We start from the raw sequence: 14,308 nt of genomic DNA on the forward strand, positions 1-14,308 counted from the left end.
AGGAAAATTGGAACCATGCCATTATAATTTTGTAAAATTTGAGATATGCCATCTTGACTCACATGTCATTGACTCATGTGGGTCCTACATGTCATTGAGATACCGATGACATATCTCAAACTTTACAAAATTATAATGGCATGGTTCCAATTTACCCTAGAAAAAATATAACCCATCCTCCCGTACGCATCCTTAATTCCTAATTCTTTTTTATCTATATTTCCTAATTCTTTTTTATCTATATTCTTTTCTAAAAATAGAAAACTGTTTTGACGGAAAAAAACCCAAGAAAGGAAAAAAAAACAAACAAACGACCTCCCAACAGACAATCTCAAAGTGTCCCTCTAATATCACGTCACGTATTCCTACCAATAAATCCATTCTTATTGTCTCCATCATCCCCTCCGTTTTCACCAAAACAGAACGCATTTGACCCCGTCGTCGTCCTTGGTCTTGTGTAGTTGCGCGCGTGAGGCCGGCTCTTCTTCGATTTGATCGATTCCAATCGAGCCCAAACTTAGAAACAAACCAAAACCTTATTATCATAGACAGAGAAAATCCAAATCCGTATTTTTCCAGTGATAGTGATAGATGATATACATCGACAACGAGATAAATACGATAATTTCATTATCTTAAAATATATGAGTCGAATCTTCAAAAACATAGTGGTACATATGTTATGTACGCTCATACGTGTTTATGCGTATATATGATACATACGGCGGCTGCGTACAGTGTGTTTTTTTTAAAAAAAATCAAATCCATATATACACCATGTCAGACCATATTAACAGCAACCATGACACATGAACGTCATATGTACAGGATTTATGCGTGCATTTCAGTCTATCCGTAGTTTCCTATTATATATTCATATCAAAATATAAAGGATTTTGCGGTATGCCTTTAGAAACGCATGTCCCAGTACTAATGTCTCAACTTGTGAACACTTCTAGAAGTCTAGCTGTCCACTCTCTGTGTGCGCCTGCGGTTCGAGGCTTTTTTTGATCTTGTGCCGCCACTGCCCTGTGCTGCCACAGCTTTCCTCCTGCAAATCAGCGCCATCAGTTAGCTAAACCGGCAACCAGTCGAATCACCACTCCAGAATGTTGGTTCAGTTAGGAAGGCATTGACAATTAGGTTAGGTCTCATCTCACCATATAGCAGCTGAGAGCATCTTGTAGGTGTAGAACATCGGTAGAGCGACCAAAGCTGATGCCTGCATAGTGTAAACAGCTCAAAACGGTGAGATCTGGAAGAGCATGAGAAACTAATTTCTGTTTGTTTTTTTGTTTTTCCAAGAATGCGGAAGAGAGTTGCATATCATGGCAAAAGCCCCCCGGAATGGGGGGACTATTGAGGGTTTTTATATGGTATGAACAAAATTCTGTGTAAAATTCATGTGTTCCAAAGGATGCGTAATTGAGGAGGGAGATTACACTACCGAAGAAGCTTACCGTGAACCATGCGAACCTGTCGGCCGAATCAGATTTCAGCAGCCCGTTATCGTTTACGAAGTGTTTGATTCCTTTCTGAACCTGTGTAGCATCATCGACAAGATCCCTGAGTTATATGAGCAAAAGAATTGTGAGAGGGTTAACTGGTTAGAAAGGCTTACCTGGCGATGGGGTACACTTGCTGACATAACAAGCTTTCTCCAAGCAGATATGACAGGCCTCGTGTAAGGTTCGAGGACGGCACATACTCTTGACAGACGAGGTTCAGATGCTGCGACAACCTTGGTGATGTATGGTGTGGTGAACTTCTTGGATTCCTAGAAGGATAAAATCATTCAGATTCAGATTCAGAGTGATTGAGCGAGACTTTAGTAGGTTAACCACAGAATGAGATGAAAAGGCTGCTGGGTGTGTGCATTGCTACCTGCCAATAGTGATCTGCAAATTCTTGTGCCTTGGCCATTGATGGTTGGATGGTGTCTCTGCAAACTCTATAGGCTTGGGTACTCCTGGTAGCTATTGCCGATGCGTATACATCGGTGCTTTTTTTCAGAGAGTTGAGATGTGCTTTGGCAGCAGGAACCGATTTCTTTAGCATTAGAAAAAAAGAATGCAAGTCAGAGTGGTTTAAAAGTGAATTGAGGTGCATCAGTTCAACAAAACATGATCATGAACTAGACTACCGATTACGCTCACTAAAAAATCTAGTATAGTGTCATACACAACAATGAAAAGAAGTTGTTTGAAGGCCATCAGTCTATAGGATGTACATCATTTTTTACTCCTAACAAGTCTATAGAAGAGATAATTCGGAAACCTATATTCTGTGTTGTTTGCATGTGCGGCTCCACTAATGTTTGAGCATGTGCAAGGTTCTCAGAAATCTGTCCGGTTGACACATTAAGCCAATCATTTAGAAACATTTGAGGAATAGTTAATTAAGTAAAAAAAATGAAACGAACCTTCTGCGCCAGAGCATCAAGCACAGGCTTCCCATGGAGCTGCCATTTGTCAGAAGCCAAGTCCTGCAAGTGCACAAAAACAAGCTCAACTTGAAGTAGAAAACTACGTTAACGTTAACATTCCAGTGAATCCATCTATACCTGACAATACACAAAACGAGCCATGACCCAATGTGGAAGCCACATGCCATGAACCTGAAAACAAACTCAAATGCTTATGTACCTTTGCCAGATGTACAGAGTACAGTAAAGGAGGACGGATCTATGAATCATTCCACAACAAGACAATAAGAAAGAAATGCACCAAAGAGAACATCATTTTTTTTTATTAGGACACCTCACAAAAGAAAAAAAGAAGATGACAGAATTTGCATACCTTCATCAACTCTTCCGCCTTCAACTTTGCTTCCCTCTCCACTTCAAAAAGTTTATCCTGAGCAAACCACATAAAGCACAGATAAGCACATTAGATTGTTCAGGTTGTTTTCATTTGTACACCTTTTGTATCAACCTGGACTTGCCGAAGACTATGGTTAAGCTCCTCAATTTTTTTCTTCTGCTCCATATTTATCTTTTCAGCCTGTATGATACAAATTAGAAATTACGTTACAAACATGTGAAAAACAGCTGAACACTACAGTATATCCCGATTGCGTACTTATAGTACTTACATGGTCCAACTTCTGAGTAAGCTCAAGCAAACTTTTCTCTGCTTCACTAGCGCGGGCTTCTAGTGATTCCCCTTTCTTAACTTGGTCCTCTAAATCACTACCCAGCCTCAGAACCTGACAGCATTGTATGTCAGTTTTGTAACCATTTTTGTCAGGCTTAATTAATACCATTGTTTTGAAATCATGATTATCTTACCTGTTTCTCAAGCATCTCATTATGGGCGTTTGCCTTCAGCACTGATTCATCATCAGCAACATTAGGCACCTGATTCAATAGCATAAAAAGAAAAAAGTCGAGATAACATTTATAGGAATAAGAGTTCCGAAAAAAAGATTAGTCTAAGCTGAGGTTATACTATATGATTATGACAAGTGCCAGCTTGCCACTTCTGTTAGTCACTGATAATGAGCGGTCCTATTCAAGAAGTGATCATGTTAACTATGACTCGAAACTCATTGTTCTAAAATTCAAGTTAATTACTCCCTCCGTCCCAAAATATAAAACTTTTGGGTGGATGGGAGCCTATCCAGATTCATAGTACTACAATACGTCTCATCCACACCCAAATTGTTATATTTTAGGACGGAGGGACTACTAAGTAATGTTGCACAGTCAACCAGTAACCAACAGTTTCTAAACGGGAGAGTTCAACTAGCAGTCATGTATTTTATGCCGTTATTGTCAGTTAATTATTACAGTTTCCAAACCAAAAAAGTTAATATAGCATACGGAGTTAAAATTCAAGAGAGTAATTTATAGAATTTCATACAATAAGGTGAAAAAACAGAATAAAATTCACCTGCAGAACTTCTAGCTCGCTCACCAATGCCGCAATCTGTGCTGACTTCTCCCTGACAACATTCTCCAGCTGCAAGGTCTCCTCCTTCCTCCCACTGATCTCATCCTCTAAACCCAAAGAACGTAATTCTTTCACCCAGTAAACAACAATGAATCAGGTAAATTTCCATTGCACAGTGTTAATCCGGTTAATGGAACAACCAAACTATCATCTTGTCCTATAACGACTCTTATTAACGAGTTGAACTTTTTGGTAGCTCCAAGTTATTATATGGTATCAAAGCAACAAAACCATGGTGATCTATCATATCTTTTGCGATATTCAACAATGCAAACAGAATAAATTTTCAAAATACGAGTATATAAATAAACAAGAACAGGACTCACCTAACGACGCGACTTTGGCTCTCAGCATCTGAAGCTCTTGCGCCTGCTCCGGCGACGACGGAGAAACGGCGGCGGCGACCACATCGCACCGGGCCACCTGAACGAAGCACAAGCAGAAAACGAGGACGACCGCGATCACAGCTCGGTGGTTCGCCATGGCGCGCTCGCTCGCTCGCTCGCCGCCGGCGGCCGCGTATGGGCGGCTATCGACTTCTCGCTGTCCTCGCAGAATCGATCTGCTGCTGTATCTAATCTTCGTCAGGTTTGCCTGGCATCAGCGTGCCTCAGGTTTTTGTATGCAAATGCGAGTGCTGGGTCGCGTCACGATTTGTCCAGAGACATTCCTATTTCCTTCATCAGAGTTCGATCGAGACTTTGTTTTTGCTGGACCAGGTTGAATTCGACGCGAGTTTTAAGAGTTTGGATTTTTTTTGATTCGTCCATGCTTTTGCGTTTTGCGTAGAGCTTGGGACTTTGGGAGTTCGAGATGGTCTAGTGCGTGGCTGTACACGTGTCGATCCGGGCGCGTACACGTGGCCTTCGCGGCGTGCAGAGCTGACGACACGTCAGAGAACGATGTGATAGCTGCTACTACAGTAACCTGCTGTGGCGTGTACGAAAAGCTTCGGGAGCACCGCCGCAAAACTTTGCCATTAGATTTCCGAATTTTCCTAAATTACAAGAGATTTGATGCGAAATTTGAGTGTGTACATCAGCAGTTTGGGCTATGGCCCAACAATACGTAGCTTCCGAAACCACGAAATAATATGGAATAAGTTCACCGGCCGTCCCTCAACTTTACACCGAGATTTTTTGAGATCCCTTAACCACAAAACCAGAAATCTCCACCCCTAAACTATACAAAACCGTTCACTCAAGGTCCCTAGGCAGTATATACGAGTGGTTTTGCTGACGTGGCATCCTAGTCAGCAAAAAAAATTAAAATTAATATGTGTGGCCCACATGTAAGTGAGACAATGGTGTGGGTCCCACATTTTTCTGTTTTTTTTCTTTTTCTCTTCTCTTCTCTCCGAAATCTCTCGAGTCTCGAGCAGGCGCAGCGAACGAGGGGGAGAGAGGTGGCCGGCGGCGGAGCAGGGACGGCGGCGACGAGAGAGGGAGAGAGAGGCGGTCGACGCGACGGCGGCGGCGGGAGAGGATGAGAGGTGGCGGCCGGCGCGACAGCGAGCTCTGCGTCGGAGATGTTCGAACGTGCCGGGTGCTCGACCACGGGCCCTGCCGCCGCCCGCCGGGCGAGCGGCGCGCTCTCCCCGTCGACCCTCTCTCCCTCCCCAAGGCGATGAGGCTGCTCTGCTGCCGAAAGAGCTGCTGCCTCCACTGGATGAACTACCTCAGCCCCGACCTCAAGTGCAGCAACTTCACCGACGACGACGACGAGCTCACCATCAACCTCCACGCCCTTCTCGGCAACAAGTAAGCAAAACAAATTTCAACGTGTTGTCATCTGCTCCGGTTAGCTCTTCCTGTGTTCTTGGTGCTGATTGATTGGTTCTACAGGTGGAACACGCACATCAAGCGCAAGCTCATGAGCCAGGGCATCGATCCGCAGACGCATCAGCCGGTTAGCGCCGGGACTAGCGTTGCCGCGGCAAGCGAGCTGACCACAACGGCCAGCACTGTCGGCTTCCCATCCCTGCAGGCGCCGGCGCCGGTGTGAGGGAGCTCAAGGAGGAAGGAGGGAAGGCTGGGAGGGGTCTTCCTCGTAGTCGTCGTTGGCGGCGGAGGTGTCTCCGGCGGAGGCCGAGTCAGCGGCGGAGGTGAGCTCGAGCTCCGCGTCGAGGAGCACCGCGAAGTCATCGCTGCCGCTCGACAACGACGGGGAAGACGGCGACGGCGACTTGGCGGCGGGGCTTATGGCCGAGGGCAAAGGGCGTGCTTTGGTCGGTTGGGGTGGGCTGGATACGCCTCCGCGCTCGCCCACCTCCGCTCCGCTGCCACGCTCGCCCTCCACCGCTCCACCCGCCGCCGCGCTCGCCCACCTCCGCTCCGCTGCCACGCTCGCCCTCCACCGCTCCACCCGCCGCCGCGCTCGCCCTCTGCTTCTCTGCTCGCAGCCGTGCTCGCGCTCCACTGCTCGGCCCGCTGCGCTTGCGCCTACCGCCGCTCCGCTGCCGCGCTTGCCCTCTGCTGCGCCACCCGCATCCGCGCGCGCTGCTCCGCCTGCCGCCGGCCTCCCTCACTGAAGAGAAATAGAGAAGAGAGAAAAGAGGAGAGAAGGAGAAGGAAGGAGAAGAAAAAAATGTGCAGCTAACATGTGGGCCCCACGTATTTTTAAATTATTTTTTGGCTGACTAGGATGCCACGTCAGCGAAACCACCCATATATACTGCTTAGGGACCTTGAGTGAACGGTTTTGTATAGTTTAGGGGTGAAGATTTCTGGTTTTGTGGTTAAGGGATCTCAAAAAATCTCGCTGTTAAGTTGAGGGACCTCCGGTGAACTTATTCCAAATAATATTTCTTTATGCCTTTATGGGCCTTCACGCAAAATTGGCAGAGCCCAAAATCCTAAAAGGCCTTTTTTGACAGGCTCTGACAATGCGTGAACAGTATCCTCTGCCTTGCAGAGAAAACCGTAGAGCGTGCCGTCTAGTCAGTTTTAGCCATCGGATCATCCTATCAACGGCCAGGATGGAGAAGGAATCCCTGTCTCTCTCCTCCATTAATTACACGCACGTCTCGAGCCCCCCGGCCACTGTACACCGCGCGCCATATCGCCACCGCCACCGCCCACCCGAAACCTCCCGCTCCTCTCGAACCTTTCCGAGGCGGCGAAACCCCCACTCCCCGCCGCGCCGCGCCGCGCCGCCGCGCCCTCTCCTCCCGGATCTCGCCGCCACGCGGCTGCGGGGTGGTCGGGGGTTCAAGGCGTACGGGTGGCGCGGCTAAATCCGCGGCGCCGCATTTGGTTGGGGGGATATGCCCAATTCTGTATGCGGCCGCCGGATTTGAGCGGGCGGAAGCGGTGGGCGGGCGAGCCGGCGAACCACTCCTCGAGCGGGGCGCCGACGCAGGAGAAGGAGCAGGTGGATGGGCGGGCGCGGTGGATTCTCCAGGTTCAGGTTCGTCTCCCACCCTTCGTCTCCACAGCCACATCCTCTCTCGCACCGGAGGACCGGACGTGCGCTAGGTGTTCCGTTTCCGGACGCGTGAACGGTGAATTGGGCGCGCGATCGCGGTGCTTACGCGTGTGGGGTTAGTTGGATTTGTGGGTTTAACCGGTTGATCTGTCAAGGCGCGGGGAGAGCGCACCACGTGAGCACGCGATCGAACACTACGCGTGCGCGCTTGTCGAGTGCCTGATTGGTACGCATTCCAGTCCAGTATTCAGATGAAGTGATCGGAACCTTTACTGAGGGTTACGAGGGCGCTTCAATCAATTGATGAATGGCGAAGTTAGCGCTCGTGGGGAATTGGTCTCACGGGATAGGTAGAATCAATTTTTTAGGCAAAATGCACATAGAAACTGCGGAGGGTGTTTAGATATGTCTTCCAGGTATCTCCATTGCCCGGAGGCCCAGACATTACCTGTGCGTTTTGCTGCATGTACGTTCGGCTTCAGTTGTCAGTTTGAGCAATGGTGAACGTTCTCGTTAGCATGGTTTTTATGGCAGAGTAGGTTGGTTCCTGTGTAATGCACAAGCGAATAGTCTAGAAATGCCTAGTGCTTACTACATGTCATCCTGTTGCTAGTTGCAACGTGCAACCTGTCAGCTCTGAATTCTTCTGATCACCATAGTCCATGTGTGGCTCTATATATGGGCTCTGCACATGTACGCTCCATGCTGATACTGTCAACCATTGCCATGCAGACTGAGCATGCTCTCAGCTTTCAAGGAACGTGGAAAGCAGACTGTTGAGCAGGGAGTATATATCATGTGTTACCTTTTTTCTTTGGGGTGTGTGTGTGAGTACAGTTCAACGAGCTTGCTTCACCTTCGTCTGGTTGCGTGTGCGCGCGCACACGCTATGTCCACTATGTTTGCAGGTAACAAACACCTTTGGCAATGTGGTGTTCGCAGGTAACATATATTTTCCCCTCGCAAGCAAAATTTTTAAAAGAAGCTAATGGCTAGTTTTCAGCACTAGTATCAGGTTTTTCTTTCTGCATGCGGATTGCTTTTTGGCAATTTTTTTAAGAACTGAGCCTTTTAGCAATTCTCGCCCTGCTTTCGGCAACCATTGTCAAAGTAACAATTTTGTAACTTGTACCCCTCTTTATCTTAATGAAATTTGGTCGGCCTTGCTGGCCGACCTGGCAAAAAAATATATTTCCCCCTCCAGTTGTTAAAAATCTTAAGATACTAGCAGCATGTTCTTTTGAATTGTATTTATAGGTTTTTATTTTATTTTTCGTTGCATACAAGGCTAGTTCTCTATACATATTAGAAATGGTCAGTTCGTTTCCTGCAATGTTTTTGTTTTATGGTGGAATATTTGATGGCCTATCTCACTTCCTATCTCAAAGCGAAGAAGCACAATTCCTGCATATTCTCTAAAAACAGTAAGAAGATAGGATAGGTGGGGGGTGACCACACAAAAACAACCCAGTAATTAGCTAGAGCTAAGCTGCTCCCAAAAAAAAAATTGTGCCATCCTCTTATTATTCCGTATGTGCATTAGAATTTATTATTTGACACATACTAATTCCTTTTGTCATTGTCATATTGTCAATGAAACATTTAAACACCACATTAATGTCTCCCCATCCTAAGATTTTGTTTTCAGCTGCATTGTCATTTAGATCTAATCACTCCTATGGGTTTTTGCAGTCCTGTTAGAAGCTCTTCTTGCTAGTTTATTCTGCTTGACTGCTTGTAAGTTGATTTGTTGAATGCTTCATTGAAGATTCTTTCTGAAAATGTAATCGTAACTTAATTGTTCCATCTTCGCCGCAAAAAAGAAGAAGAAGAAAACCTTGGATTGTTCCATCTATTTTGATTGCGTTATGACTTTCTAGGCAACTACAATATATATATTCTTCAGTAATTTTGCAATATAGTACAAAAGATATAGCTATATATAAGTTTACTTTACAAGGCAAAATTTGTGTACACTTTCAATTTGAATGCAGTTTTGTGTCCTCAATGTAAATTTCCAATCTATTATAATAAAAATGTGCTTGATGCTTTTAAAAAGAAAGTTTCTGTTTCATGGGAATTCATGTACCCAGTATCGAATGCCCTGTGTTGCAATGATTTGAAAATTGCAACTAAAATCATTACCGTAGTATACAAAGTTCTACAAACCTGCAATTCAATATCAAGTTTTATCTAGAAGTAAAGGAAAAAAGAAGACAAGAACCAATGTGAATGGTTCATCATGTCCCAAGTACAACTTGCCTTGTTTGGATCTTGATGTGTGGGATGAATCTGGCATTCATTTTCCTTTTTGCATGTCTGTACAACTTTATGTATACTTCACTCATGATTATTGAATACTGCAAATGTTGGATTTCACTATTTCTGCAACGGGGATGTAGCCACATGTGCAGGGCACAGAAATGTTTAGTTTTGGTTGTTATTGCGACCTATGTTCTCCAATACATGTTGTTTCCTATTATGCCAAGTTGACTGGGTTAATTAGTGTCAACTCTGAATACAGAAAGGTTGTTTTGTTGCTTCATCAATTTTGTGAAGCTCATGTACATACTTCGGTAATTCAACAATCCTATGTAACTGAGCCTAGCTTGGTGGAAGGTCAGCATCTCCACCCTCCACAACACCTGGGTTTGACCTCGCTTTGAGCTTAGGTTCCTTTTTTCTTCTTAGTGGAGAAAATCCTAATTTCTCTTATGTATTCTTTCTTGCATTGAGATTCCTGAATACCTGTTGATAGTTTTATTTATAGTTGGCAAATTTGACTGAATCATCCAGTTGATCCCAGATTATTCACATGTTTCATATACAGCACAAGTTCGTTCCATATTGAGAAAGGTTTGCAAGACTGTGAACTAGATATATGAGCCATCTTTCAGTTATTATTATTAAATTGGATGCCAACATTGCGTCAAAAGAAAATGGATGCCAACAGAATATGAGGAACTGGAAGGCACCAGCCCTCAGTTTTCCTTCAACAGGCATGCAAGGTACAGAACCTGAGGTGGAGAATGAAATTTCAGGATTCAAACTCCAGGAATTTAATGATGAATTTTAGGTGGATGGAATCTTATATGGTCAACTTTGTAAAAGAAAGGTTCCTTTGTTTTGAGGCATCTGCTTATGATGTTTAAATTCATGCTTTATGCCTTTGTTTTCTTTTCCTTTTTCTGGAGAGACACAATGGCTATTGTTTTCAATATAACCTTCTTTCAGAGCTCGTTATCATCGCCTAATTAGCAGAATCTTATGCAATAAATAATGTACATATAACAACGTATATAGTAGTGTTGTCGTGTATATAATTAGTCTTCAGCAGTAGCTTTTTTTTTTTTGTTGAGATAATCTTCAGCAGTAGCTGTAGTTAACATCATTCTCTTAAAAAACATCATTCAGTGGAAGCAAAAGTCTTCTAACATATTTGCCTTTAGCAGCAATTGGCAGTATTGCTTTCCGTTTTATATATATGACATCTTGCAGCATCGGATATGATGTGGTTTAGCTGTCGTGGCATATACAATCATCACTGCAGTAGACTTGTTTGTAAGGTTGTTAGGATTCCAATCTTAGCTGGAGCATTGTGTTGTCAAATGGTGAGATCTCCCCTTATTATTCGCTATTCACATATATGGCACATGAGAACATCCTTAGACTTAGTATATGTATGGGCTGCGAAATAAAATAAAAAAATGGTCTGTGTTACTATAAATTGCATGCATTGTTCTGTAGTTCCATGCAAGGGCAAAAAAAGGTACTATTATGTACGATTACATTCTAGTAAGACTGGAAAAGGTGTTACTGGAGATCTTCCTTTTTTTAGCAAAGGAATACTAGAGATCTGCCTTATACGTTAGAACCTAACACACTTGACTCACCTTTGTAATGCATTTTGATGATGATATTTTTTCAGCAAAAATGCCAAAAGGGGTAGGAGCTCTAACTATTGCATTGAAGGAGGTAAGAAATGAAATTTTAATAAGCACAAAACAAGGGGATATTACAGTGCTACGTGTCCTCCAAACAAGCTCCGAAGCACATCATGTAACGCTTTACTAATAATAGATTGTTAAACCACATGGAGTTTATTTCTGTTTGCATCATGTGAAGTTTAATGTTACCATTTGCATCCTATGATGCAATAGCCTCCAAACAAGTTCTGTCCGGTGTGCATCATCATGTAAATTGTAACTGTATGTGCTTGTTGTTACCAGGGAGCTGTTTTTGCTGCTTGTGCAGGACAAATTCTCCAGGCTTTCCCTTTTTGGTACTTTAATTTCTCCCCTTTGTCATTTCGATCGAACCTTTTGCTTATCTACATGCATGTATTACAAACTAGTCCTTTAGATAATCAGGATCACGAACTGGTGGCAATTCCTTGAAGGGTTGAAAAGCTAAATCACATCTGCAAGTGCAAGTTTGCCTCCTGATTTTGGACAGCATATCTACAATTGCAGGTGGAAATGGAATTCAATGTGTCACAGGAAGGTAAAAATACATATTCCTTTTTCTGTCTGATGAATAGCTAGATATTGCCACGCTCAGTGTCATTGTAGCTCCAATATGCGGTGTTGTACTATGAGAGAAATTAAACTTCAGTTCCAAAACATCAAATTGGAGAATATAATAGAGGTTCATTACTTTGATTCTGAAGCCTGACTGCTCGAGTCTTAAACTAAATTTAGTTTGGAGTTGCTTCTCATTGCAGATGTTAGGTTGGAGGTCTTAGCAACAATCTAACTAAATATTCATGCTTGTATTTTTCTTTAGAATAACCAAATGCTTGTAAAGTTTTTGGCCAGTAAACAATGTTTTTAACTTGCTTGGGATTGCACTAGACCTTACGTACTACTCCTTCCGTCTTAAAATATAACTACTTTTAGAGTTAGGTGCGTCTTAAGGAGAGGGGTAAAAGGACTATACTATCCCCATTAATATATCTTGGGCTTGGTGTGTTGGGCTGATGCAGGAAAAAGGGCATAGGTGAGTGTAGGGGTATTTTAGGTACTACACAATAAAATGTGCACTTTAGAAGCTACAAGTTGTTATATTTTGGGACAAAATTTAAACCCTATAAGTTGCTATATTTTGAGACGGAGGTAGTAGTTCTTTTGTTCTAATTGTGAAATGATGACATGCTAATCTTCATTACAGTTCTTGTGACCAGGAGATATTGTCTAACTCACACCTTTTGCAGGCATTAGTTTGAGATTGCTCTCAAGAAGAATACTAATGAGAGCAACAGTGTTTTATGGAGCTTCAGTAGAAGACAGTGTGAAGTACCAATTGATAAGTCTGACATGAAAGCGAGACTTGGAGAGCATCTTGACCTAACTTAGAGCTAATTCTTTACTTATTTCTTTCATTCCAAAGAACTTTAATATTGAACCACCACCATCTTTTTCTTGAAAATAATTGCTGTTAATTAACATAAAAAATCTTTGGATGCCGATGGGGGACCCACCCTGTCGATGAGAAGTGCACGATGCGCTGCTCTAAAATATCGTAGAAATTTCGCTATAGAGTATGTTTGGGTTAATGGTCGCGGTTTTTGTTTTCTTTTGGTGTTCCCTTGTACTAACCCCGGACTTAACGGGCTTGTATGAGTCTTCTTAGACTCTTTCCTTATCCTAAATATAATGAAGCCCGACTATCCTGCTTGTTTGAGAAACAAAATCCTAGAAATTCCTGATGCTGCACATACATGTTATAAACCCCATGTATTAACATGCTTTATATGCTTATAATTCGTCTATTTATGTATTATACACAAGATTTGTCATCAATATGGATGCAGTTTACTTTTAGTTGGTGTTTTTGGTGAAAACTTTTTTTCGGTTTAGAACTAATCTGAATTATCTACATCTTGGTCTGGTTTCATCTATTTAACAGACAAGATATATTCTAAAAAATATGACTGCAATGCTAATTTCATTTGATACTTGGATCAGCATAATCTACATTTTGGACTTCTTTTTTTGACGAAAATACTGTCAATTTGGACTTGCTAGCTAGATGTATATTATATATCTGAACAGTTCCTGCACTGATCAAGTTAGTACCAGTGGCAATAACCACTCACTGATATTCTTATTGGGGGATTTCCTTGTGGTTATTAGTGTTGTATACTTGCTTAAACATATTGTAGGCTGAAATTGTAAGGTCAATACTTGCTATCATTGTTGTTATTTATCAGGTAGAAGTTGACTACTTGTGGTCTTTCCATCTGAAGTTTTTGTTTTACTCATAGTACATGAAAAATTTTAAATTTGCTTAATCTTCGCTTATGCTAGTTTATCATGAAATGAATCAAGATGTTCCATAAGTTGTAACATGTCTTGCTGGTGGTCCATGATTTGTAGATTTCTGACATTGAAAGCTTAATTCTTTTATTTTTGTGGTTAGTTGACAATAGCATGTGATATACTCACCTTATTCTGCTGCATTATCACATGATTTGTTAACACACCATTCTACTTCAGATTTATGTTGCAATAACGTTGGATAATCTCAGAACAATTAATGTAACCTATTTGTGTTGCTGCCAATCAGCCTATCCAGTTAAGCAACCGTGCACTTGCTGACCTCCCGAGCCTTCTTCAGAAATCTCCTTCACCATCTGTAGCGTTTGTTAATTTTTTCCTGGCTAAAAAGGTAATTACTACTGCACCTTAGCCTCTTTTCAGGTTGTGAAGCACACCTCCCAACATGACATCAACTAGGAATAAAAATTGTACTGATTAATAGAGGGGAAGCATGGAGAGGTAATGGAATTGCATTCAGCACTTCTCACTAAACCTGAGCAGCTTTATTTGCAAAGCTGCAGGATTGTGTAATTGTTGCAGAAAAAAGTGCACCAGCAACATTTACCATTTGTTCGATGCATATGGTTCATTACTTCTATATATGTCCGA

At 42.7% G+C, this 14,308-nt stretch overlaps 1 protein-coding gene, 1 long non-coding RNA gene and 1 pseudogene across 3 annotated transcripts; 2 read left to right on the plus strand and 1 right to left on the minus strand.

The window, feature by feature from the left end:
* Positions 1-674: 674 nt before the first annotated feature.
* LOC127772024 (uncharacterized) lies at positions 675-4,521 on the minus strand. Its single transcript, XM_052297993.1, has 13 exons — positions 4,280-4,521; positions 3,894-4,000; positions 3,290-3,358; positions 3,094-3,207; positions 2,934-3,002; positions 2,799-2,855; positions 2,564-2,617; positions 2,423-2,485; positions 1,885-2,049; positions 1,622-1,777; positions 1,461-1,541; positions 1,161-1,222; positions 675-1,051 (listed from the first exon to the last, which is right to left on the minus strand). The coding sequence occupies exons 1-13, from the start codon at positions 4,434-4,436 to the stop codon at positions 964-966; spliced, it is 1,242 nt and encodes a 413-aa protein (XP_052153953.1). The 5' UTR covers positions 4,437-4,521; the 3' UTR covers positions 675-963.
* Positions 4,522-5,621: 1,100 nt separating this feature from the next.
* LOC127769818 (uncharacterized) lies at positions 5,622-6,521 on the plus strand (annotated as a pseudogene).
* Positions 6,522-7,009: 488 nt separating this feature from the next.
* On the plus strand, positions 7,010-14,266 carry LOC127770693 (uncharacterized). 2 transcript variants are annotated; one of them, XR_008017041.1, is made up of 4 exons: positions 7,010-7,361; positions 8,112-11,661; positions 11,742-11,882; positions 12,592-14,266. It is a non-coding gene; the product is annotated as an uncharacterized LOC127770693 (long non-coding RNA). The 2 variants fall into 2 exon arrangements; XR_008017042.1 differs by having other exon boundaries at positions 11,750-11,882.
* The last annotated feature ends 42 nt before the right edge of the window (positions 14,267-14,308 follow it).

The sequence above is a fragment of the Oryza glaberrima genome, chromosome 4 (assembly GCF_000147395.1).
Source record: "Oryza glaberrima chromosome 4, OglaRS2, whole genome shotgun sequence".
NCBI lineage: Eukaryota > Viridiplantae > Streptophyta > Magnoliopsida > Poales > Poaceae > Oryza > Oryza glaberrima.